This window comes from Haplochromis burtoni, unplaced genomic scaffold (assembly GCF_018398535.1).
Source record: "Haplochromis burtoni strain Fernald_Lab_line unplaced genomic scaffold, NCSU_Asbu1 Contig_169, whole genome shotgun sequence".
NCBI lineage: Eukaryota > Metazoa > Chordata > Actinopteri > Cichliformes > Cichlidae > Haplochromis > Haplochromis burtoni.
The window spans coordinates 69,450-95,098 of NW_024582530.1; the positions used below are offsets into that span (position 1 = coordinate 69,450).

A 25,649-nucleotide genomic window follows, 5' to 3' on the forward strand; every position below is an offset into this window, starting at 1 on the left:
GTAGACCCATTCAATTTTTATGGTAACCAGGATCTAGACTTTGTTGAACATTATGTAATATGAAGACAACATGTAGTATTTAAGTGACCAAGTAGTATTGGTGTAAAAGTTATTGAATAGTGTTGAAATAAAATGACAAAATTGTGAAGGATTAAAACATTCCAAGAGCTCAACTTACTCCATCTGAACATGTTTCAATCGCGTTTTATGAACACAAAATGTACAGGTTTACTGAATATGAAAAGGTTGTGCTGTTTTAACTCAGTTGTTTAAGTTTCTGCCAAAGCAAACAATTTGTGTGCAACCAATGTCCACTACTGAATCAGGTTAGGGCTGTTCAATTAATCAAATTTTAATCACGATTACGATCTGGGCTTTCAACGATCATTAAAAATGACTGAGCCGATTATTAGCCCCTCCCTCGTGCTTTACTCTCGCACTGCTCCGTGTGGCAAATTGAGCGCACCTCTCTGCATTTTGAACACGCGTCACAACAATTAAGAGGACCCGAGGGAAGCTCGGAAAGCTAAGCAGAAGTTATTTGGAGAGGAGAGTGACTGCCGTTGGTTAAAAAAAACTTCACTGGTGTGGAAACATTATGGGTTCGCGGAGTCAGACGTGGATCAAGTAGACATAGTGTGTAAACTTTGCTACAGTGTCGTAGCTGCACCACAGAGCAACACTGCAAAGTTCACTAAACATAGATGTTTACATTTTTCATTTACTTCTTATATTGCAAACATTTGCACTGTTATCAGTATTTGCACACTATTTTATATTATTTTTTAAAGTCATTATTCAATACATTGTTATTGTTAACCCTTTAAAGCCGGTCAGAGCAGCATGCTCCGTTTTGTGTAACTATTTTTAAATCCCTGTAGAACCTGAACCGTGTAAGCTAGCGCAATAATTTGTATGCCATCAGCTTGTCCTCGGTCACGGTTTCCTTCCACATAAAGCTTTGCAAAAATTGCATAAAAAGCGCTTGCAGGAACAAAAACATAATATTCCCGAAACACACTTTGCCGATACGATCAGCTGTTCGTAACACTTCCCACATTGAAACAGACTCAGCGCGAACTATCGCATGTCCGCCATTTCCTGCCCGAAACCGGAAGTGACGTCATTTTCGCGGAAAATGTAGTTTTTTACTTGTAGGCCTTAAAAGCCTATACTGGTCATGTTTGACTTTTCTGAATAGTTTCTGGGATGCTTAGAACTCGAATTGCACTGCTGGAAATAGTTTATTTTGATGCACCTGCTGTTTTCTTTGCAAATTTGCATCATAGGATTGTTTTTTGTTTTTCCTGCAGTATATAAAAATTGCTGTATCTCCAAAATAAAACTATGAAGACATTCAAAATAAGTTTCCTGTTATTGTAAACTATTCTTTGCAACTTTTTTGTATTTAAAGTTTTGAGGGATAAACCTCTTAAATTTCTCCAAATAGAAATATATGTAAAAAAAAAACCAAAAACGATTTTAAATTTTTTTTTGTAGTTTATTGCACTTTTTTGCAATTAATGTAGTTACTATGGACTTAATGCATACATATTATTAAAATATGGGTTATAACAGTCGTATAGCAACTTGAAATGCTCCCACAAATGGCACTATAGCATGTAAAAAAAAAAATAATATAAGCTCTGGCGGACTTGGTTCTATGGTAGGTCTTAAAGGGTTAAATAAATATCGTCAAATAATCGAGATCTCAATTTCAGTGAAAATAATCGTGATTATCATTTTTGCCATAATCGAGCAGCCCTAAATAAAGTAAATCCAACATGGCCTTTTTTTCAATGTAGTTGGTGTGTAGTGTAGTCAATAGATTTGTTGTGTGTGTGTCAGAACAACGAGGCGACTGCTGGGTGTTACAGATGTTACAGGAGTGACACATCTCCTGTTGTTTATTTTAAAAAATGCATTGGCTGCATTTTTAGGTAAACAGCTGCAAAAAAAAAAAACTTGTTGTTTGCATAATTCAGTTACTTTTTTGAAGAAGTAACTATATAATTAATTGCCCAACATTGAGTTACAGGACTCTCTCCCAGACCACAGACTCATACTCATAATACAAGTCAGAGCTTTATAAAAAAAAAAAAAGAAAGTTGTGTTTTCAAAATTGGAATTTTCTTTTTTTTTTTGCTTTTTTGTTATAGTTTTCATTTTTGAAAACCTTGTGAATGTGATAACTCAAGAAGGAAGTCACCTAGGATTTTCAAATAAGTATCATAACAAGTATCATCTACTAAAAATCTCAGTGACGTTAAGTTTTCTGAAAATCTTGTGAACACAGTAATTTGAGTAAGATGTCACCTAGGTTTTTCTAATTGATACCAACAGGTGCATCTACAGGAAGGTTGAGAGGTAGCACTGGCGGCCAGTGTTTTTTATGCTTATAACTGTGAGCTGCAAAATGAGGTTACTGAACTATGCAGGAAATCATATTGTTAAATTATTGCTATTCATTTACTTATTTGTTAATTATTTAATAAATTTTTTTAAGTTTTCATTTGCTTGGACAATGGAGAAGGGCGACAGGAAGGTGGGGGGAGAGAGTGATGGAGAATGAAAGGAACTCTAACCTTAAGTAAAAGTTTCCTACTCCCACCCATTGTCATAATTGTCTGTTTAGCCATTCATTTTCGTAGTCTGTGGCTTTCATATCTTTCATATTTGTATCATCTTGTTTTTTGTTGTTCTACACTTTCCTACACATTTTCCTAAATGTTTCTTGCTTTTGCTTCCTGTTTGTTTACATCATAGGTCTTAGGGGAATTTTTGCTTATTTGTCATTAGTATTGATTAATTGTTACTAAATTTTTATTTACAGTGTAATGAATTAGGTTTACATTATCTTCATAGCTTTGTGGCTACAGTGCCTGCGGTAGCTGGTGCATTATCCTGCACATTGCAATGCTTTGCATTGTCAAGTCAAGTTAAGTCATCTTTATTTATATAGCACATTTAAAAGACATCAAGTGTCGGCCAAAGTGCTGAACAGAGGGATAATATAATAAGGAGAATTAAAATAGAATGAAAACATTAAAGAAAGATTGTAAGACATCCATATATGTTGTCATCCCAGAAGAAGCCGTTCTCATTGCAATTCTTAAATTCTTAATCAAAGCTTAGAACAACTTCGTAGTGATTAGTTGTCACACTCACATGTCTAAGAACAACTGGGTCCAAGCCATAACCAGATCTTTGTGTTGGTGTCAAGGATTCAGGACTTTAATTAGCCTTTGGCCATATGTATGTGTCTAGCTCTCAAAGCGTCAGTGAGTCGCTCGGACACTTGATTACTGAAGTGTTTTTTGATTGCTTTTGGCTACAGGATCATCACAGCTGAGAGAGGAGAAAAAACAAAATGACAAACCCCCCAAATCCAATGACCAGTCTCTGAATCACTGTCACCACCACTGACTGTAGGTTTGGTGCAACATTGCCATCTGCTGATAAGTAACTGGTATTAAAAAAAATATAGCTGGAGGAACATTTTGCAGCTAAGTAGCTTAATTGACAACGGGTCAATAAACACGTTTGGATATAAACAACAGTGTCTTAGAAAGACAGAAAAGTGCTTTTTCAGAAGTAAAATGGCCACAGATTCACCAATCTGGAAAAAAATGTGGAAGAATTTCAGGATAGGGCATTATGGTCGTGCTGTGGTTAGCACTGATGCCTCAAGGCAATAAGGTCCTCAGTTTGAATCTATTATCTGACCCAGATTATTAAATTTGGGATGTATGCAGGATTCGACTATATAAACACTGACATGTGTGCACTTTGTATTCATATTATTAACATTCCTTGTGTACACGGTATTAAAGTTTTGAAGGACGTTGAAGTTTTTCAAAAACAACACGAAGCATCCAGGTGTTGTTACGCTGCTGGGACGACAGCTCTCAGAGTTAGACGAGGCTCTATAACTATTTACATGTCGGCGTCACTGAAGTCGCACCGAAACCTGAGTTGTTACAGATGGTGACTTGCATGGCACCAGTGAGAGAGTGGGAGAATGTTTGTTGTTGCTCAGACTGAAAATAGTTACATCATCTGTTGTTTGTCTTTTGTCTTGCCAAATGTTTTTTGTGAAACACTGAAGCCACAATACATTTACAACAAACTTCACAACTGACTTGGCATTTTTGTGCTGATGTCTTCATCTCTCTTGCAGGTTACTAGTTGAAAACATGTTTTGTTTGGTGTTTGTTTGTTTTTTTGTTTTTATAGCATTTCAATACTAAAAGTTTTGTCTTTTCTGACTATTTTTTTTTGGGGGGAGGGGTCCCATCAGCCTGGAGTCTTCCTGAGGATCTACAACCTGCGAGCAATTGCAGGATCCAGTACAGTGCCTGGTCTTACCAGAAGCCAATTACAGGTAGATCACCTGGCTTTTCATCTGCACGGAGGGACGTCATATGGCAGAGGGATCGGGATTCTTCCTGATAACAGCCCTGACGTGCAGGAGCTGAAGAGGTACGGTGAGAGATGAGAGAAAAATGTGATTTGTTCCTCGGCTGCAGCAGAGGGGTGGAGCAGTGGGTTCAGGGTGTGGTGTCAGGTGATGACTGACTAAAACTGACCTCCATCATCTTATTGTGACTGTTTGGGTAGTTTGCCGGGACATGGCGTGAGAGCATTGTGGGGAGCAGGAAGAGTCAGCTTGCAAGCTGTATGAACTGAAATTGTAAAGCTTTTGTAAACAAACATTTATGTGCATTACAAGTCTGTGTGAGTGGGGTCCTTTTGTCACAGCAGCACTGGACAATATAAAGAAAAATGCATTTATCAGTAACACACAACTGTGCTCCCACACTGTTTTACTAGTAACTATACCAGTTGAGTAAGTAAGATGTACTTTAGACACTTTTTTTGAGAAAAAGTGTCTTGAAAAAAACGTTTTAGGGAAGCCTACTCCATGGTGTACACAGCTGTCCATAACGGAGTATTATCGCCACCAAGACTTAATCTTGGTTAAGAATCAACCCTGTATTATGGATGCTCTTGTTTTTGTCTGTAAACTATAATTTTATTGTAGTATTTGATTCATGTTCCTGGTTTTATTTGCTAAGTGTGTAGTATTTTTTGTCATCTTTGTTTTTGATTGCATCACTAAATACATTTCTTTTCTTTTTATTTCTGTCTATAGAGTTATTGAAGCTTTCCAAGAAAATGATGAAGAAGCACTCTCTGAACTCAACGACTCAGATCTCTTGGAGGTCTGGAAAACTCCACCAGAGTCTCTTGGTATGAATGAGCTCTAGATTTCGCACTTCCGTACTAACTATGGTCACTGCTGCTCTTACTGATTAAACTTAAATAGATTTCAAACAAGTCTGATTTTACAGGACACTTATATAATCGCTCATGCAGTAATATTATGTCTATAACATTCCAAAAACTGTAAATTCCAAATCCACAATTTCGTTTATACCTTTGTTAAAAAAGATGGAAGATATCATAGTTTTGTTTTTATTGTGATTGCGAAAAACAAATATGCTGTATTTGAACTTCATGTTTTACCTTAACAGACTTCGAAACATTACAGGAAAATGGGAATAATAATTGAATTCATGACATAGTAACAGTGGTATAGTTTTTTTTCTATAAAGTACAGTTAGTTTAGTTTTAAAACTCAAATTAATTTACTTTTGTCCTTTAAAAGCTTCTGTTTGTGTAATGCTTGTATAGTGTTTACCTTTTATCTGTACTGAACAGCTAAAGAAATTTATAACTAAAACTGTAGTGTTGAATTTACTTCTATGTAGTTCTTCAGATATTGCTTTACAAACTGTTGTACAGTACCAAGGAGATGTTTAATTCAGGATAGCGAGCTTGCTGTTGTGTGCTAAATTTAAGCCTGTCCAACTTAATGCTTATTTATTTGCCTTCTTGTGTTTCGTTCCGTCTTTGATGCTTCGATTTGTTCTGTGTTGTAGATGGTGAAACACTGGATTGCAGTACAGGTATGAAATTCGGCACTGCATTGGTAATTGCTAATTGGTTTGATTTGGAAGTGCAGGTAATGTATTATAATGAATATAAAGCAGTAAATTAGGACCAATCCTGTCTAAATAAAAATGACTTTTTTTAAAGTAAATCCTTAATTTATTTTAAAAAATGACATCTGTGTATAATTTCTAATGTGGTTTTATATTTATTTACCATTTTAATAATTGTTATCCATTCTATTTACTATTTACTACCAAGTGTTTAATGATGAACATTTTTCCTCTGTGGGTTGGTGTTTGTGTTCAGAGAGAAGCTGTGGCCATGACATGCAGAAGGTGACACTATCTGAAGTTAAGCGGAGTGGCCTGGGTCGAGTTCACCATGTCAGGGCCCAGCTGAAGGCCTATGAACCCCACAGACTGCATGAGGCGCTCAAGCTTTACTGCAGCAAGTGTAAATCAATGTAGGCACATACGCTCTGTTGTTGCTTCATGTGGTAATGTGTAGATTTTAGTGCTGTCAGTGTTAATCTCATTAAAATGACATTAATGCCATAACTGCAAATCTCCGTTAACGAGTTACCGCAGATCGCCCCACTGGATGGCGCTAACGCATTAATGAGCTAACCGCGCTAACGCTTTGACGCCGTCCAGCCCCACGCACGGGCGATCCGCGGTAACTCGTTATCAGAGATTTTCCGCGTTAATGCAGTTATGGCGTTCATTCATCATTTTAACAAGATTATCGCTGACAGCACTAGTAGATTTTGATTTGATCTCAGATGGTGTTGATATATAAGTTTAAAATGATGATGATCTCAGGCAGGATGTCCCAGATGATGAGCTGTTGGAAAGTATCTTCTCTGAGGCATCAAAGGACTGTGGACCCTGCAGTCCCCCACCATGGGTGCTCTCTGGACAGGTCAGCCTCCCAAGACACGCCCCAGGTCCCTCAAACCGAGCTCTAACTGTTTACCTGCTCACTCAGCTTATGTTTGAGGGCAAAACCAAGGATGTCATCTTGCTCATGGGTAACAATCCGCAATTATTAGAAAGCATAAAAGCTAAAAACATATCAAAAGAAATATCAAGACTGTGGTCTAGGAATCCTTCCATCATCAAATCCACAAAAACTCCTATATCTTGGTATCTTACAGGTTCAACACTGGAGGAAATGTGCCAGCTCATGGCCAGCTACCAGAACATCATCCCCGTAAGGGCATCAGGAGGTCACCTGTCTCTGTTCGACCTATCTGCACCTTTTCTGTTCAGAGGCAGGAAAAGATACTACGGGTCAGAGATAAATCTCACACACTGATAGAGTGCTGGTAGAGCTAAGCAGGAGCTTGATCAGTCATAACGATTCCATCAATATTGACAACCACTGATTATTATTTATACTTTAAATGTTTTTCAAATTTATATATTAAATGGTTATACGCACATGCAATTTAAAGATTGTAACGAAGACAAATAACAAATAAATAAAACACACCCTTTATAATGACTCAAATATAAGCGAGCGTAGTCATTTTAAAGAGTGTGTTTGAATTTTCTTGACCCCGCCCACTTAAATAATGGATATTGAGAGGCTGTCACAGGCTGTTATTTTCTGTCATTTTTATTTCTTTATTTTTATATAATTAAATATTTTAAGAGAATTCTTAGGAGTAACTCATTCATAACAAAAATACAGAACAGATGATGCTTTTATTAATCCATTATGTCACCACAAGATGAATTTCCACAGTGAGACAGTATGTTTGGTTTTGTGTGTCTGCTGTTGTTGCCTTGTCATTTTTCTTATTCATAAGTTACTGTCCTTAAACAGATTGGCAGTTCAGAAGCTTTTATATAAAAATGTTTTTTGACCTTCAAATTCTGATTCAAACAGTCGTGTTAGTTCTTGAACATGTCGTCATTGTAGTGTGTGTGTGTGTGTGTGTGTGTGTGTGTGTGTGTGTGTGTGTTCCAGCTGTAAGCGGTGTTCCAAGGCTGCAGTGAGGGAGCAGAGTTGGGAAGGAGTTGAGATGATAGATGAGAAAATTATCGCTGAAGGTGAGACAGAGATTTGTTTGAATCATCAGACTGTCGGAGTAAATACTGGTGGTGGAGAAGAGCTGAAAGCAATTAAAACAAACAGATAACACAAAATTGCCAATGCTTCATGTTCGTAGGGACCTGTAGGTTTGGTTTTTGTGGGAAGCGGGCTTTGTAGTAAAAATGAATATGAAAAAGTAATCATTTTTTCTCCCGACTATCTTGTGTTTTTTTACAACTTTTTCATAACTGAAGCCAAAATCATATTTCAACTTCCAAGTTCCAAGCAGCGCAACAAAGAACGAAGTGAATAATGTGGAGACATTAATGTGACTATTGTGGCAAAACAAACTCGTCGATTGTCAAATGTCAGCTAAGACTTCTCAGGCTGCACTTTTTCCTCTGTGGACATTGGCACATTTGAGTATCTTTGTGTTTAGAGTGTTGGTTAGACAAAACAAGACATTTAAAAATGGCATCTTTGGGAAATTTCTTATGCATTTTTTGGTCTCAATAATAATTTTTTAAAAATTGACATTAGGGTGCAGCCCTGTTTTTTAGGATATCATAACTTTAATTAGGTGTTGACCTTGAATGCATCAAGAACAGATTCAAAAGTTATTATATTAGAAACCGCACTATTCCTGTGTTTGTGTCTTTTTCTCACTTAAGTTTCCTCACTGAGTTGTAGAAATTCCTGGCTGATCTCTATCCAGGTCAATTTGAACTTCTGAAATAAATCAGGCGATGTTTCTGCTTATTTGGCCTGCAGCTCTCGGCATTCAGCCGCTGCAGTTCATCCTGCTAATGAAACTGGAGCTGCAGGATGCCACCGACACGCTGGATGTCTTCCTGTGGAGACACGCTGTGAGTTTCACATTCCTGTTGTTTGGTGTCAGATGGGATTAGACAAAGGGAGAACATCTGGATTTATTATATATTTCACTGTTGTCTTGTAAAATTTTGCGCTGATTGAGTTTTTTGCCCTAAAGAAGTCAGGTCCAAAATTCATATATTTTGGTGTTTTGGATGTCAGCAAATCAAATTCTGAATTTGTAAAAGCTCTTGTCTAACCAAGAATGTGGGTAAAGTAGAAACATTAATTTGCTTCTTACAGCAAGATATAAATAAGAGGATAACTGAAAGTAACTTTTGTTTATAATGTCTGTGAGCTTTGTAGATGTAAATGCTAGTTGTGAGTTTTACTTTCTTTTTTCACCAGGAATCATTCTTTGGTGTGTCTGCAGAGGATGCTTCAGCCAATCAGGAAGCTCAGAACAGCATCTGCCAAATCATGGACTCTCTCTGTCCACCAGGTGGCAACGTGGGTATGTCTGTCAAACCCATACACAGTACATAAAAAATTGACATAGCTTCTTGGTCAGAAAAGTTGAGGATGTGTGCCTTAAACCTGCATGTTTTTTTTAAAAAAGGGCAATAGGTCCCAGCTCCTCTGGTCATATTAAAAAAAAGGTCTGGCTGTATAGAAATCTCCAGTGCCTCTCAGCTACCTGGATCTCTGACTTCAGAAAAAAAAGCTTCTATGTTTTTCATTGCAGTTGCTTCTTTCATGCTTTTTGGAAGTCCAGTTTGAAAACAGAAAGATGGAAATTGGAAAACACTCATAAAAATGTGACATGACTCATGTCCATCTTTCATTCAGTGTGCATGGTCAAATCATTAGAATAATTCTTCAGTTTTAGTTACGGAAACATAATAACTTTAGATCTAAATTGTGTAATGAACTGGACCAAAACATAGAATCAGACATGACATACTGAAAGCTTCAAAGGCATTAATTTGGCTTTTTAATATGTCTAACTTTACAGCTCTGTGGTAGAGATTTGGGGAAACAAAACATTGCACAAAACAGTATGTGAACAATATATATATCTATATATAACAATATACAAAAAAAACTTCCTGCAGCTTTGCAAAACCAGAAGCAGCAGCAGGCTTAATGTCAGCCGCAGGTTTGTGTTGCTGGATGCTTTGTCATGTCTGCCTGTTCGTCCTCAGGTCAGCACCCATGGCTCGACTTATGTTTGATGGCATATCAAGCAGAGGACGACGATGGACAGACCTGCTATCAGGTCTGTCACACGACTGTTGTGAAACCCTCATCTGAATGATCTGACACCATCTGCACCACCTGTGGGAAAGATTCAGATAAAATTCTGATCAGAGGATTCTGATTCTGTCTGTTGTTGCTTTATTTCTTTACATTTCTATTTATTGTGTAAATAAAGTTAAAAACTGAATAAAATACCAACTGCATTTTTTTTGCCATTTCCTGTGCTGCCTCGGTAAACTTTTGATGACTTTTCAAAATAAAAGGTGAATTTTTTTTTTTTATTACAGTGTATCCAGTAAGTATTCACAGCATTTCACTTGTTCCACATTTTGTGACTTTCTTGGGTATGTGCTTAGAGCTGCCCGATTTGAATATGAACCTTTGCCCCACACTGAGGTCCAGAGTACTCTTACACATTTTAACTGAATGAAGGGGCTTAGATTTTTCATGCAGGGCTAAAGACTGTTCAAATTTGGCCTCAGTCTTTCCTGAAGATTCTTATCCTGAATTCCATGACATCACTCCATGACCTGAACTCAGTGTGTTTCCCACTTTTACCAAATGCTTGAAGCTAGGATGTCTAATGTTATGAGATCATGGTTATCACATTAATATTTCTCCCTGCATACTTATTATATCTTGTGGCAACTTTAACTCCACGATTGCTCTGAACGCATCCTTCCAAATCTGAGAATTCTGTCTGGAGCTGGATTGTCAAAATCGTTTTTTAAAAAAATCTTTGTTCAGGAGATATTTTTCTTTTGCTAATTGCTCTGCACAGCACGCAGGACAAAGACAACACTCCTGGTTTTTATATCATACAAACAGGAAAGAAATGACATACCTAGTATCAATGTATTAGGATGGTTTACTGTATATTTCTTAAATCTATCTGTTATTCGCCAAAAAAAAAAAAAGTCATTTGTCAGTCAAAATGCTATAATTCTCTACATACGTACGTACATACATTCAGAGAGAGGGAGAACCACAGCACATCAATCTGAAGTAAATGTGCCATGAAAAGGTTTCCAAGCAGCAACTGACTGTTAAGTCTATAGTTGCCATTTTAACAAATGCTAACATGAAATGTATTTGCAGGTTAAGCTTTTAATTTATCTTTGGAATAATGTATGGCATCACATTCTAGTGTCCTAAAACGCTGAGCAGCAATATTTGCTCTTTATGGATGCAGTCTCACTCTCCATTCCTCCAAACACCTTTCAGCATTTATCTGTGGGTTTGCAGCACCGTCTGCTGGTCTACTGAGTATATTCGTGATGTGATCTCGTCCCCCAATTAAGCATTAAGTGTGAATGCCCTTAACACTTGCAATCGTGGTTTTAAAAAAAAGAAAGTACACTCTTTCATTTGCAAGGTTTAATCTATCAAGACATAATCAAAAATAATATGGTCCTTAGCAGGTCTTAAAATGAGGTAAATACCACTTTAAATGAACAACAAAACATGCCATGCCACTGTGGCATTGTTTATTTAACAAAAACTCTAAGGATACCCTATTATTGTAGGGTAGACGCCCTTTCAGCAGTAAAGTTATCAGAAAACAGTTCCTTAGGTATTTATATCTTTTGTATTTTTTTTTTTTCTTTTTTTTGTGTCCTCTCTGGCACTGTAGCAATCAGAATTATTGTCTGAAGAGCCAAGAAAAATGCCCAACAGATTTACTTTCCAAGTGGGCCTTTTGCTATACTGGCCCACTTGATTGTCATAGTTTATTTGATCTTTATTTTATTTTTTATTTTAAGTTATTACACTCAGAACGGGGGTGGGAAAGAGAAATAAGAAGAAAAGAGAAGTTGGGTAGAGAGTTAACAGAAAGAGAGGGAAAGAAAAATGGAGAAGAGGGATAGAGAGAGAAAAGACACTGAAAATCTGCTTCACCACCTGCTAAAAAAACAAACAAACAAGCAAAACGAAAACACAGCAGGGAAACCACAGTAACAACCAACATAAGCATAAATAACAGTAAATAATAAATACTGAATCTTACTGAGCAGCACATTAGCACGATATGTTCAGAGGCAGCAGCCAACCAAGAAGTGTCTGTGAGTACCTGTTTGTACACCTGTGTGTGTGTCGTGGTTTGTATTCGTAAGGTTTCTCCACCTAAGTGTCTAATAGTAGGTGTGTGGAGCCATAGCCCTGCCCCCAGGACATGAAGCAGGCATGGAGGAGATCCGGGCCCCAGACATCCCTAGGCCCCTCAGAGCACGAGAGCCCAAGCAGGACCACACACTCTCCTTTACACTAGGCTCAATTCATGTCTGCATCATGTGCACCTTTAAATCCTGTTTAAGCTTGAATAGTACAGGTCAGTACTAGTGCACTATTTAATACCCAAATTTTCTATCTGATGGCACACAAGAGTAAAACAACAACAACACATTTCTTTTAAAGGAAGTTTCAACTTATATGTGTTGTTGTTGTTGTTGTTGTTGTTGTTGTTGTTGTTTTTCATATGCTCCCCTTTAGTTCCTGAAAACCTTTCACATGAACTCTTAAGTACAAAAATATAAATGAAATAAACATGTTTCCAAATTCTGGAGCAGCCATAAACATCATTTTTCTGACGATACACATCGGTACCAAAGCACGTTTAGAATATTGGACGGTTTAATGTAGTATCCGGTGGGATGTAATAGCAGGTTAAAGAGACAATAACAACCACCACCCCCGGCCCTAGTCCCCCTCCCTCCTCCTCTTCTTAGACGCTCTGTCACATCGAGCTTGGTCGTGTCTCGCATTCGTCGGTGCTCCACTCCGGTCCCCGGGCGCTCCGGACCTGCCACGCGTGCAGAAACGTACTGTGGACCTACTCAGGAATTCTCCATCCCAACACCCAATTCCTGACGCTGAGGATTTACTTATTTAGTTCACAGTTTTCAGCCCAGTTTAAAAACTTTTCCGATCAGATTTTTTTTTCTCACCGGTGATGCCTCCGGACTGGAGACGCACTGGGACGCACCCGAACGTGAAAGGTGCAGCACTCTTAAACGGCCAAAGACTTCGAGGAAGCTCTGTGTACACAAAAATGAAAGAAAGTTGACGGTTTGGCGGCAGATTTGAGTTTAAAAACTATCAAAACCCAGAGATGGATCAATCGATCACACGGTTTCATTTTGCGGTTTAGAGCCATGAGGATGTGTGCAGCCCTGAGTCTCCTGTGTTTGTGGCTGTGCAGCGAGGCCGTCGTTTGTCAACTTCACTGGGACAAAACAAAGACGACGTTTAGTCCTTATAATAAATCCGCCACCGTTGAAAGGAATGTGCACAGCCGGAGATGGCGCACAGTCAGCCAGGAGGACCGTGGGGGGACACGCAGTACGAGTGCAGAAGCCTCATGGCTGGTTCCTCTAAACTCCTCGTCGTCTGAGCTGCCAGAGAAAAAGATCACCAGGCGCTCTCTGCGTGAAGGTGGTGCCCAAAGTGGAACTCGGTCATTTTTACCAGAAGTTTTAATTTTAGGCACGAAAGAAAATGATAAAAATGAGCCGAGCAATGAAGTGTCTAAACAAACCCAGCATGGACACAACTGCACGCGCAGGATGAGTGGACGCACACGAAGGCAAAGGCGGGTTGCCGTATCCGGCAGGGCGACGCACAGCGAACCGCTACCTGTGGCCATGGCGCAGGAGCTAGAAGCCGACCCCCCCTTCAGACTCAATACAAGTGACTATGAGGACGAGTACTCTCTCCCGGACTTTCCCGACACCACGCGGCTCGTTCCGGTGAACACGCGAACCAGACGCAAGCAGGTAAAGAATCCATTCTACCCGGTAACCGCGGATTCGTACGGAGCCTACGCTGTACTGATAACCGCCGCCCTCATCTTTACAGTGGGCATCATTGGGAACGTGTCGATCATGTGTATTGTATGTCACAACTACTACATGAGGAGCATCTCCAACTCGTTGCTAGCCAGCCTCGCGCTCTGGGATTTCGTCATCATCTTCTTCTGCTTGCCGCTTGTGGTGTTTCATGAGCTCACCAAGAAATGGCTGCTGGGAGAGTTCTCATGCAGGATTATCCCCTATCTGGAGGTGAGAGGCAGGGTGGTGGGGTAGTGATGGTTTGGTAGTCCCTCATGGTGCAGCAGATATAATTGTAGCCGAGTTCATCTTACAGGTGAGACCATCGCGGTCAAGTGAACCTCTAAATTGTTTTGCGCATCTACACAAAGCGCTCTCCTTCGTTCTCCTCCTCAATACACAATAAATCCTCCAATGACTACCTGAGACTGGCTTCAAAAGTGAGTCAGTCCATATATCAGTTTTTATTCCAGGACCAGGTCCAGGACCTTTTCCCCCTAATCCCCAAGTTTCATTTTATCTTCTTTTCAATTTTGCTGGTAATGAGCTTTTTCATTCATGATTTCTTGAAATCTTAAATGTGACCTGCATCCACAATATATCTGTACAGAGTTCCTTCTCAGCCAGGTGCATAATTCCTGACATGTTAAAAGAACATTATTCTCAACTTCAACACGTGTTCAAAACATTAATCAAAAGTGGCTCTTCATAGTTGACATGAAACTTTCAATACATTTCTCCACAGGCTCATCTACTCTACATCTGTGCTAAATTTTATTTCAAAATTAAAGGTCAACTCTGCTCAAATTGAAAAACTTAAAGGGATGTAATAATGTCATGTTAAAAATGTACTAAACATCGTATATATGATAGTTGACATGAAATGTTCCTCTTGGAAACCCACACTGTGTGTGTAGAGTTTCATCTTAACCCACTGCATAATTTCAGGAGAAATAAAATTACATTTCTGGTCAAACCCAACATGCTCAATCTAATATAATATCACATTAAACAATTACTCTACATATGTGCCACATCTAGTCTCTGCATGTTATGGAGGCCACACGTGAACTCAAGAACAGCTTTAGTGCTGGAGTTTCATCCAAAGACAAAATACTAAATCAAGTGGAGCCAGGAATACACATTCTAGGGAAAACTACGGGTACATAATAGTGAAAACATGTAGCAAAGAGCACACAACTATGGTAGGACAATGACAAAGGACAGCAGACGACAGAGATAATAAGTACACACTGGATATCAAGAGGAGAGGCAACAGGCTGGACACACGGGTGGAAGCTATAGACATAACAAGGCAGAGGAAGCAAACAACATGAGCCACAGAGAGCACTGGTTACCATAGTAAAATAGGAAAACACAACTACATGGGCAACAAGGCTTAACTTACATGGAGGAGAACAGGAGAACTACACAGATGAAGATGAGAAGTCACAAGAATAAATGCAGATGAGACTGGGACAGCAAGGAACACAGAACGGAACAAATTAATATCAACGAGACAGGAGAAGTAAAACTCAATACCAAGTACACAAGACTGTCATTTCCTGCCTGGGAACTGGTTGTAGTTTTGCTGACCCAAATGCTGTAAGCAAGAGATGAAGGTTACTAAAGTGAGCCTTTTTAATGAATGTGCGATAGACGGTTCAAAGCAAAAGCCAACACCCAGGAGTCAGAAGGAATAATTACTAAATTGGGAAATGCTATGGAAAATACAACAAGTGGAACAAAGGACAAAGAGAGACTGAGACAATAAATATAAGAGACAATGATTGAGGCAAGTAGGGGGCAGGTGGCGAACCACTGCTAAAACTAGACGACGAAGCACAGATGACAAAAGACTGCTAAAGTAAAAATAGAAAGTGACTAAACAGATGGCAGCCTCAAACACAAAGACTTGACATAGCGGTTCATGATGGAGGAGTCTATACGTTCTGTGATCCTGTGACGTAAATTTTGTGATCAGACAGTTAGTGTGGGGGTCTGCATGCCTGCCTCTTTTTGTGACCTCATGAGTTGTCCAATGCATTAACTATGTGAACATCAGGTCTCCAATAAATGAGTATAATCCAGGCTTAAAACCTGCTTAACAGTAATATCTACTCAGTTGTTGGGGTGTGAGGTCCCTGTGTCCGCAACAGAGTATAATCCAGGCTTAAAAAAGATATAAACTGTACAAAACAATAAATAGGAAGGGGTACACATGGAAATAACCAGAAACTGACACAAAGAACTAAACGGTAAATAGGCTGCACTTTGCTACTCCACCTGAGTACTCAAAGCGCTACAATATGCTTTATCCATCCATTCAAAGGAGCACTTTTTGCTACATATTCTACAAGGATAGTTTAACATGAGGACTGAAAGAACTACGGATCGAACCACGACCCGTGGTCTACGATGCTTCATATTGTGGCAAACAAAAAAAAACAACATGGATCAAATTGAGAGCCAACAGAACGTTAAATAATGACAAAAAATCAAAGACTATAACAGAAAACCCCAGGTCCAAAACCCTGGGGCAATCAGAACGTTTTCATAACTTCTTCTGTTCCCCTACATATTAATGAATTTATAAGAAAGGTTAGGGACAATAGGCTGTACATAAAAGAGATGAGGTTTAGCTGACACTCATCAGCTACAGCTGCCTGTTTCTGGATACCCCTAAAACCAGTATCCAGATGGGTAATAAATGAAATGTACCCATAATACAGAGGGAAAAAATTCCTTTCAGTCAAACTGTTTTTTATAAAAAAAATATTTCTGCTTTAAAGTTGGACCTTTATACCATGACTCTTCAGGGACTGACTCACTTTTAAAAGCATTTATTCTCACAAATGTATTAATTTAATTTTAATTTTATTTTATTGAAAAAAATTTTTTTTATCTGAATATCATCTCTTCTACTGACTCTATTACAAAAAACATCATACCTTTGCCTTTGAGACACTGACAGTTGTTGTTCAATTGGTGCTTACCTATATTCCCATAGCAAGTTATCATGTCTGCAGCTTGTGACAACTGAAAGGGTTTTAATGTGACATCTGGAGACAAAAGGTCTTATTTATTGTGTTTAAGCTTCTTAGCAGTGGAAGCTTTTTGTCTGAGGCAGTGACCTACATGAGTTTATTGACGTCATCACCTCTCCTTATTGTCACCTAATGTAGCGAGGTGTGGTATGCGGCTCCACTGCAGAGGAGGGATGGCGCCAGAGAGGCTGGCAGGGCAGCTGGAGCTGATCAGCCAATCAGGCTGTCCCTTTATCAGGAGGTCCTGCCAAAAGCTAGATAACTGAAAAGCTGAAAAGTGAACACTGTAAATAAAAACATCACTAGTATTGCAACAGTGGGTGTGACACACCTAAAAACTCTGCCGAGTCTGATTTTAGATCTTTAATTGATTTATCCAGTTTGGAACAGGCCAACATAAAATTTGTTTTTTTTATGAAGACCTTTTTTAAAGTCTAAATTGATTATATCTAATTTTTTTTCAATATGACAGTTTTGACCCTGATTTTGCATTGTGGGCGTATATCATGGGGGAGAGGCGGAGACTAATGATTGACTGCTCTTGTGTCACGTTTGTTACAAATTAAGAATGAGCAATTTGGGATACCACTCGCACCAGCCAACAGGTAAGACACACAGTTTCTGATTATCCATCCTGCCTCTTGCCCTTGACACACGCCCACAATGCAAAGTGGTCAAATAAATGTATAAATTGCTTTTTCCCAAAACTCTGCTGACAGTTCTGTGTTCAGGTTCTGTAGCCAGGCTTCCTGTATAAAAGCTGAAAACATTGGAGTATAAAAACAAGTGTTTGGAGGCTTCATTAGCACCAAGAACTCATAAATAGTCTGGTTAGCTGAAACTGTTTCAAAACTAATTATCTAATTTGAGTGTAATTAAAAAATGTGACTATGGAATATTGTATTTAGTAAAATACAATATGTGAAAATGTGAAAATGATGCAAACTGTCCATCTATACATAAAAAATACACACAATTTATGCATACAAAAAATATATATACAAATTTTTAAGACACATTTCTGATATATTATCATGGTTAATTTTTTTTTAGATTTATTTGAATTTAATGCTAACATTGTTAGAGACAAATTCTGGTCTAAAGTACTTTTTATTTTTACTTTACTTTACTTTACATAATTGTTACAGTTATGAAATTGTACTTTTAACTTTTAACCTGATTCTAGCCTTTCTCCCAGGTGGTTTCTCTTGGGATCACAACCTTCACACTGTGTGCTCTGTGCATTGATCGTTTCCGGGCAGCCACCAACGTGCAGATCTATTATGAGATGATTGAGAACTGGGCATCTACCACTGCAAAGCTGGCGGTCATCTGGGTGGGCGCTTTGCTGCTGGCGTTGCCTGAGCTGCTGATCAGACAGCTGGTCACTGAGGACGACGAGCCACCTGATGTGACACCATGTGAACGTTGTGTAGTTCGCATCTCAACAGACCTCCCGGACACACTCTATGTCTTGGGGCTCACCTACAACAGTGCACGCCTCTGGTGGTACTTTGGCTGCTTTTTCTGCCTGCCAACGCTGTTCACCATCTGCAGCTCACTAGCGACTGCCCGCAAGATCCGCAACGCCGAGTGGGCCTGTGTCCGTGGGGGCAAGAAGCAGCTTCAGCTGGAAAGCCAGATGAACTGTGCCGTGGTAGCTTTGGCCATCCTCTATGGGTTCTGCATCATTCCAGAGAACATCTGCAACATCATTAATGTGTATATGGCGGCCACCATTCCCAGGAGAGCCCTGGACATTCTGCACCTTGTCAGCCAGATGATGCTCTTTTGCAAATCGGCTGTGACGCCCGTTTTGCTGTTTTGTCTATGCCAGCCATTTGCCAGAGCCTTCTTGGACTGCTGTTGCTGCTGCTGCGACGAATGTGGCCCGCCCCACTCCCCCACCACTGCCACTAGCAACATTGACAATGAGTGCACCACCACCGAGCTTGAGCTGTCGCCATTCAATACCACCCGCAGGGAAGCATCCACCTCTGCCACCTACTCTGCTGTGGGGACAAACTACTGAGGTCAATAATCAACATTGCCATTGTACCAATCCATAGCTATGATTTTGCACGCAAGGGTTGACCCTGCTTTCCAGCACTCGACGCTTGAGAGGGGAAGTACGATGCGATGATATGATAGATTATTGACAAGCGCTCTCTCCTACAGTGTCCAAGAGTGGAGCTACACCTGAGTGGATAAACACCTTGTCTCCCCAATTTTAAACCCAAACAAACATTCAATTCAAAAGCTTAGCAAAAACTTGTTTCTAAAATATCTGAGATAATTCAAAGGACATACAACTATATATAAAATGAACATTCTACATATTAAGTAGTTAGTTACAGTTTGTTCCATTATGAGAGGTGTTACACCAAACGCCCTGAATTGTCTAAAACAACCCGATGTACGGCAGGGCTGGAATGGCTGCAGTGAAAGGAATGTGTGGCTCCTGTGGACACAGACCCTGAGACTGCGCTTCATCTGATGGGATCAGCAGATAGTTTTTTGTTTGTTTGTTTACTTGTTTGTTTTTAAAACACCCCAAACTCTTGAACACGCTTATGTTTACTGACTCACCGAATGAACCTGCTCTCTATCTATTAACTGTTAAAAGATTTTCTATATTTGAATGAACAGTATTAGCCACTGGCAAAAACCTCAGCATTTTTAATGAACTCACTGGTATTTTTACTGAATCTGAGATCAGTTGTAAACTACTTTTTGTCACTGTTTACAAAATCTGAAACAAGACATGGTTGGTACATTTCTGATGTCACGAGAGTTTGTACCGTAATTCAATTTGTTTACAGATACTTTTGTAATTCTCCTCCGCACAGTTTAACTTTCAAAGCCAGAGGAGCGAATTTTACCCGTGGTTGTGCAGAAATGTTTTCACGTAAATATGCAGTTGTTTTAGCTCCACCAGCATTTCCTTCTGTGGTACAGACATTAGTAACAGTTACTGTAGTACCTAGATGTTTTAAATATAGTCAGTCACAACTGTTTTTTTTTTCTCTTTCTGTCAAAAATTGTAGTTAATTATAGAAAAGTATATAATTTTTTTTTTTAAAGAAATTTACATTGAAATAGACTTCATGTCTGTTGGCCCTTTGACACACTGGTGACCTGTCCACAGTATACCCCACTTCTTATCCTCTAGCAGCTGGGATAGGCTGGAGCCCCTCGGCAACCCCTAATTGGCCACTAACCTTTCAAAGAAAGATTTTAAGATTGTATTTATATTATTGTAGGTTTCTACCTTACAATATACAGTGCCTTGAGGCAACCACTGTTGTAATTTGATGCCACACAAATAAAACTCAATTGAATTTGAAGTAAATTTATATAGTAGTCAGTTCCCTTTCTCCAAATGGTCCTTTTAAGAAACTGTAACCAAATTATAATTTAGTATAAATAAAGATTTCATTAAAAAGCATTTTCCATGAAATTCATGCAACATTCAGTTTTTAGTTTTTATTGTTTTGTTTTGTTTTGTTTTGGGTTGTTTTTTTTTACAAAATGAAATATCACATTAATAAAAGAAAAAAATACATATCTTTGGAGTATGGTTTGAATATGATATTGTCTTTTTTGTGCAGAAAATTTCCACATAGTCACTTCAGTGTGGTCCCAAGTAGGGTAGGTTTTGATTATCGATTTATCGATTAAAATCGATTCTGGCTTGGATAACGTGATATCGATTCATTAAAATCCTGAATCGATTTTTTTATATAAATTTATTTTGGCCGAAATAAATTTCACCTGCGAAATGCCAGAATCTCAGGTGAAACCTCACAAGATTTCAACAACCACCAAACAGCTAAAACAGTAAATGAGAGCAGGAACACGGATTCTGCACAAAGACGTAAAAACAAAGCGCTGACGGATTAGAATCAGCGAGCTGTCGGCTTTCAGCCCCGACTGTCCGTGCCGTCGGGGCTGAAAGCCGACAGCTCGCTGATTCTGATGTTTCGGCGGGTCCGTGCTTTGTGTTTACGCCCTTTTTGATTTTTGTTTCACAAAGTTGAGGTTGGCTGTAGCATACTCCTTTGGATTTGATGTTTCTTTTGATGAGTTAAAAAAATTTATACCAAAATTCACTACTGAGAAATTAATCTCATCTTGCAGATTTCCAGAGACAAGTTCCTAGAATGGTACTTAGCTGCTATGGGCCTGAGTTCAGTCAAGTTATTGGCACATTTAAATGTAGTGATGCCAGGTAGTGATGTGGCTTGGTCAACCGAGCTGTGCAACAAAGATCGAGAGGTGCCAAAATGCAACCAAAGTGTAGTCTGGCTTAATGTGCACATAACTGACTTAAGATATGACTGTATGAGCACGTTGCTCTTTACAGGCATTTTAATAATATATCACTGCAGGAGCTCAGGGATTCACTGATAGTGCGATGCTGCAAAAGATTGACAAGATTAGACTTTTGTCAAAGTTTAGCTGTTCATAGAGCTTTAACACTTGGAGGACAAGAAAACATTTCTAAGTGAAGGATAGAAGTAGAGTGTGAGACGTCATTGCCATACATCCAGAGCACACAGCTACTATTGTTGCTGCAGTTCAAATTGAACTCGTTTACTCAGAATTGCAATCAGTCCAGTTAACAGTTGAACCTCCTTAAAACATGAACAGAAAGCAGACAGAACTGAAAAGTCAAATCAGAAATATAATTTATTATGAAAGGTTTTTTTCCCTCAAAAAACTGCTCTGATAGTTTATTTGCTGCATCACATTCAGCACAACCCTCAGCTGTTTTTTCTCTCACCATAATTTAGTCATCATCGTCACCATGCAACTAACGTGGACAGAGCACGCCATTGTCCATGCTTCGTGTTAGGGAGTTTGTCTCTCAGCTGGGCCGGCACAGTGAATAGTGTTACAGTGCCACAAACTGCACATCTAGCCTCATTTATGCTAAGACAATAAGTTGTTGCTGATGGTCTTTTTGTCCTGAAACAGTGCAGTCAGTAAACAAAAGACTGTAGGCAGTTTCTTCTTCTAGTGAAGTTCTTACTCTTAATTTAATTTTGTTAATACATGTTTCTAATTAATATTTTAATTAAATTAAAGTGCACCCCAAGACTTTTTTTTACTTTGCTTTTGTCCTTTAAGCAGTTCCCTTTACCAGGCAGTGTAAGTACTGTTGTAAAACTGCACAATGCTTTGAAGGCACTGATTTCAAAGTCACTTTCCTTGTTTGTGCCTATGAAAACAAATCTAAACACATCAGTAAAACTTCAAAAAAGAAAATATGTTCCAACACGTACACTGCTGATTGCAGCATTGAAGATGATGATGAGCTTATACAGAGGTGTTTCTTGACATGGGCTGAAAGATGTTTTCACATTTAGGCCGTATTTACACCAATCAAAATGCTCCTTACTGTTAACATAAATGACTTCTTCATTTCAGGAAAAATACCACTCTCTGTGTTGCACTGAAGTAGTAGGTTAAATGTATTAACATGGAGGCAGTGGCACTCCTGTTACTCGTTTTATTTAGGCTGTTTTAGGCTATAAAACAAAAGTTTTTATGTTTACATAAATATTTTAGCGTAAGTGCTGTTTCAAGTGTAAATACTGTGTAATGCAGGTTACCTGTAAGTTACAGTAGGCCTCACTACAATCATTAATACTTGTGAGTAATGCTGGACTCACAAAGAAGTCCTACCATTAATTAATATTTCAATCTTAAATATGAACAACCTATCTCTATTAATCAGCTATGTACCACAGGCCTTCAAGCTTACAGTTATTAAACCGTTACTTTAAAAGCCATGACTTGATCCAGATGTCTTAGTTAATTATAGGCTAATCTCCAACTTTGCTTTTATCTTAAAAATTCTTAAAAGAGTAATCAGAAAAACAGCTAACAGATCATCTGTAGAGGAATGGCTTATTGGAAGAGTTTCAGTCAGGTTTCAGAGCTCATCACAGAAACAGCTTTAGTGAAGGTTACAAATGATCTTCTTATGGCCTCTGACAGTGGACTCATCTCTGTGCTTGTCCTGCTAGACCTCAGTGCAGCGTTTGATACTGTTCTCAATAACATTTTATTACAACAATTAGAGCATGCTCTAGGTTAATTATGGTGTTCCACAGGGTTCGGTGCTAGGACCAGTTCTGTTTACATTATACATACTTTGGATGGCATAACCTTGGCCTCCGGTAACACTGTGAGGAACCTTGGAGTCATTTGTGAATAGGATATATCCTTCAGTGCACATTTTAAACAAATATGTAGGACTGCTTTCTTCACTTTGTGCAGTATCTCTAAAATTAGAAATATCCTGTCTCAGAGTGACGCTGAAAAACTAGTCCATGCATTTCTTACTTCCAGGCTGGACTACTGTAATTCATTATTATCAGGATGTCCCAAAAACTCCCTGAAAAGCCTTCAGTTAAACCAAAATCCCGCAGCAAGAGTCCTGACAGGGACTAGAAAGAAAGAGCATATTTCTCCTATATTGGTTTCTCTTCATTGACTCTGCGTTAAATCCAGCATGAATTCAAAATCCTGCTCCTCACATACAAGGTCTTAAATAATCAGGCCCCATCTTATCTTAATGATCTCGTGGTACCATATCACCCCATTAGAGCACTTCGCTCTCAGACTGCGGGCTGACTTGTTGCTCCAAGAGTATTTAAAAGTAGAATGGGAGGCAGGGCCTACAGATTTTAGGTCCCTCTTATTTTTTTCAGTTGTTGCCTGTCCCGTTCGGCACAGTAGAAATCAGAATTATTGTCTGAAGGCCAATAAAAATGCCAGATTTTATTTTCCCAAGTGGATCATTACGGTTTTGTCATACTAGTTCACTTGATTGATCTTTACTATTTATTTATTTAAATAAATAAATATTTAGCTTTTAAGGAATTTCAAGCGGAACAGACAGGACCAGGGTACAGGAAAGAGAAAGTTCAAGAAAAGGAGAGGGAAAGATCAACAAAGGAGAAGAGGGAAAGAGAGAAAAGACATTAAAAATCTGCTTTTTTTCCTGCTGGGAAAAAAAAGAAAACAAGCAAAAAGGAACAACACAGTAGGAAAACCACAGCAACAACCGAGATAAGGATGAATAACCTTAAGTAACAAATACTGAACAGTACTGAGTGGCACACAAGACCAACAATGCGGTAACAACAACATGCTTAGAGGCAGCAGCCAAGGAAGATAGTGTGTCAGTGAACACCTGTGTGCATGAGCGCGCTTGTGCTCATTCACAGTTAAACAGTTACAGTTTCACCATGTAACTATCTCTCTAGGGGCCTCTGACGAGCTCATGGGCCGCAATTGGTTGATTACTGTCAGGTGTGTGGAGCCAAGAGTGGGAATCTGAAAAAGCAGAGAACAGATATAAAAACAGAGGCAGAGGAAAACAAACTTTGGCAGAAATACAGGGAGAACAGAGGGATCATGACAGAAACATTGTTAAAACAAAAATCACACAAATTTCCTTACTTTTTATGCAAACTTTATTTCATAAGGCTTGAAAAAAGCATTTGAGACTTTGTACTCATTAGTTTACTTTGATAGAATCTGATGGCCATTGGAAAGAAGGTTTAGAGCACTTGCACATTGGCTTCTTTTTTCAGACCAAAAATGTATGTCAATCTTATATAAAGTCTGTTGATTAGCTGTATTCTAACATGGGATCATTTTAGATCTATTCTCATATGAACTCAAGCATTGGGAAGTATGGATATTAACCTGATGGTGAAACTAAAAGGAAAATGTGGGGCTCACCAAACTTAGTAAATGTGAACTATTTCATTATGATTCAGTGGTTCATTGTTGGCCCAAAAGTTGTTGTTTTTTTCTTAAAAATCTTTACTTTCATCTCATCATTTCAATTAACAGTGAATTTGTATTTATAGCATTTGTGCCCTCTGCTAATGGCATAACATTCTTGTTTAATTGTGTTCATAGCAGAATGATCCTGATGAGGCTCTTTTCATGTAAACCAAATTCTTCTCTAATCATCAGTTTGCCTTTGATTTGTTCTCTGGCACAAAATGTGCATGTTTAAGGCTTTTGTAAATGAAGCTGGCAGCCCCTGTTGCTGCTTCAGTAACTAGACAGCACCATTCATTCAGAAACAAAGGGGTGATGGGTACACAGGCTTCAGTATTGAACAAGCTGCTCACTGACCTTCTCCCAATTGCTCCCAGGGCTGTTTTCTGGGATAAGAAAGATATCCCCGGAGGGCTGGAACTGCTGCCTGTGACTGGTGGAGGGGAGCCAGGCTTCCAAAGTAACCAAACTACTTATCCGGGATTTTGCAAAGCACAAGACGTTTGGTGGTCTTAAGCAAAACAGCCATAAAGCTAACTATCATAAAAAACTATGAAAAAACATGAAGTTCCTTAATGCAAGACAGGGCTTGCTGCCAAATTGCCAGGTCCATGTTTCTGTTTTTTTTTTTTTTTTTGTCTTGGTTATAGAGCAAACACAATGCAGTTAAAATCTCCCTAATCTATTTGAGATAGCAATGTTCAAATGTATCTAATGATTGGCTCTGCTCTTTACTTCATTTACACAAGTGATTTTATGTGTAACCATCACCCTGACTTCATGCATACAAGCAACTGAATTTGCTCTAACAGACCTGAATAAATATCAATGGTATTGAAAGTAGCTGTACATAATGTTATATCTGGAGATGGCCATGAGTATTTTTTTCTCTAGT

General features: G+C 38.8%; 2 protein-coding genes across 3 annotated transcripts in view; both read left to right on the forward strand.

Moving 5' to 3' along the window:
• Nucleotides 1–10,263, forward strand: part of pot1 (protection of telomeres 1 homolog) — a 32,333-nt gene extending 22,070 nt beyond the window's left edge. Inside the window, exons 6-15 of the mRNA XM_042225356.1 lie at nucleotides 4,301–4,482; nucleotides 5,156–5,253; nucleotides 5,946–5,972; nucleotides 6,265–6,421; nucleotides 6,780–6,988; nucleotides 7,115–7,250; nucleotides 7,933–8,015; nucleotides 8,770–8,864; nucleotides 9,220–9,325; nucleotides 10,017–10,263. Coding sequence (XP_042081290.1) covers nucleotides 4,301–4,482; nucleotides 5,156–5,253; nucleotides 5,946–5,972; nucleotides 6,265–6,421; nucleotides 6,780–6,988; nucleotides 7,115–7,250; nucleotides 7,933–8,015; nucleotides 8,770–8,864; nucleotides 9,220–9,325; nucleotides 10,017–10,129 — 1,206 coding nt within the window. The 3' untranslated portion in view covers nucleotides 10,130–10,263. The remainder of the gene's footprint in view (nucleotides 1–4,300; nucleotides 4,483–5,155; nucleotides 5,254–5,945; nucleotides 5,973–6,264; nucleotides 6,422–6,779; nucleotides 6,989–7,114; nucleotides 7,251–7,932; nucleotides 8,016–8,769; nucleotides 8,865–9,219; nucleotides 9,326–10,016) is intronic.
• Nucleotides 10,264–12,511: 2,248 nt separating this feature from the next.
• On the forward strand, nucleotides 12,512–20,405 carry gpr37a (G protein-coupled receptor 37a). 2 transcript variants are annotated; one of them, XM_005933572.2, is made up of 2 exons: nucleotides 12,512–14,129; nucleotides 18,144–20,405. In XM_005933572.2, exons 1-2 carry the CDS (start codon nucleotides 13,224–13,226, stop codon nucleotides 18,975–18,977), a joined length of 1,740 nt encoding a protein of 579 aa, XP_005933634.1. In that variant the 5' UTR covers nucleotides 12,512–13,223; the 3' UTR covers nucleotides 18,978–20,405. The 2 variants fall into 2 exon arrangements, with proteins under 2 accessions (XP_005933634.1, XP_042081289.1); XM_042225355.1 differs by having other exon boundaries at nucleotides 12,512–13,844.
• Nucleotides 20,406–25,649: the final 5,244 nt, after the last annotated feature.

Bases quoted from the DNA above. Each gene is read 5' to 3' on its own strand.
- gpr37a (XM_005933572.2), top strand. From the start codon at position 13,224: ATGAGGATGTGTGCAGCCCTGAGTCTCCTGTGTTTGTGGCTGTGCAGC. The intron at 14,130-18,143 runs GTGAGAGGCAGG...CCTTTCTCCCAG, and splicing joins GGATTATCCCCTATCTGGAG to GTGGTTTCTCTTGGGATCAC.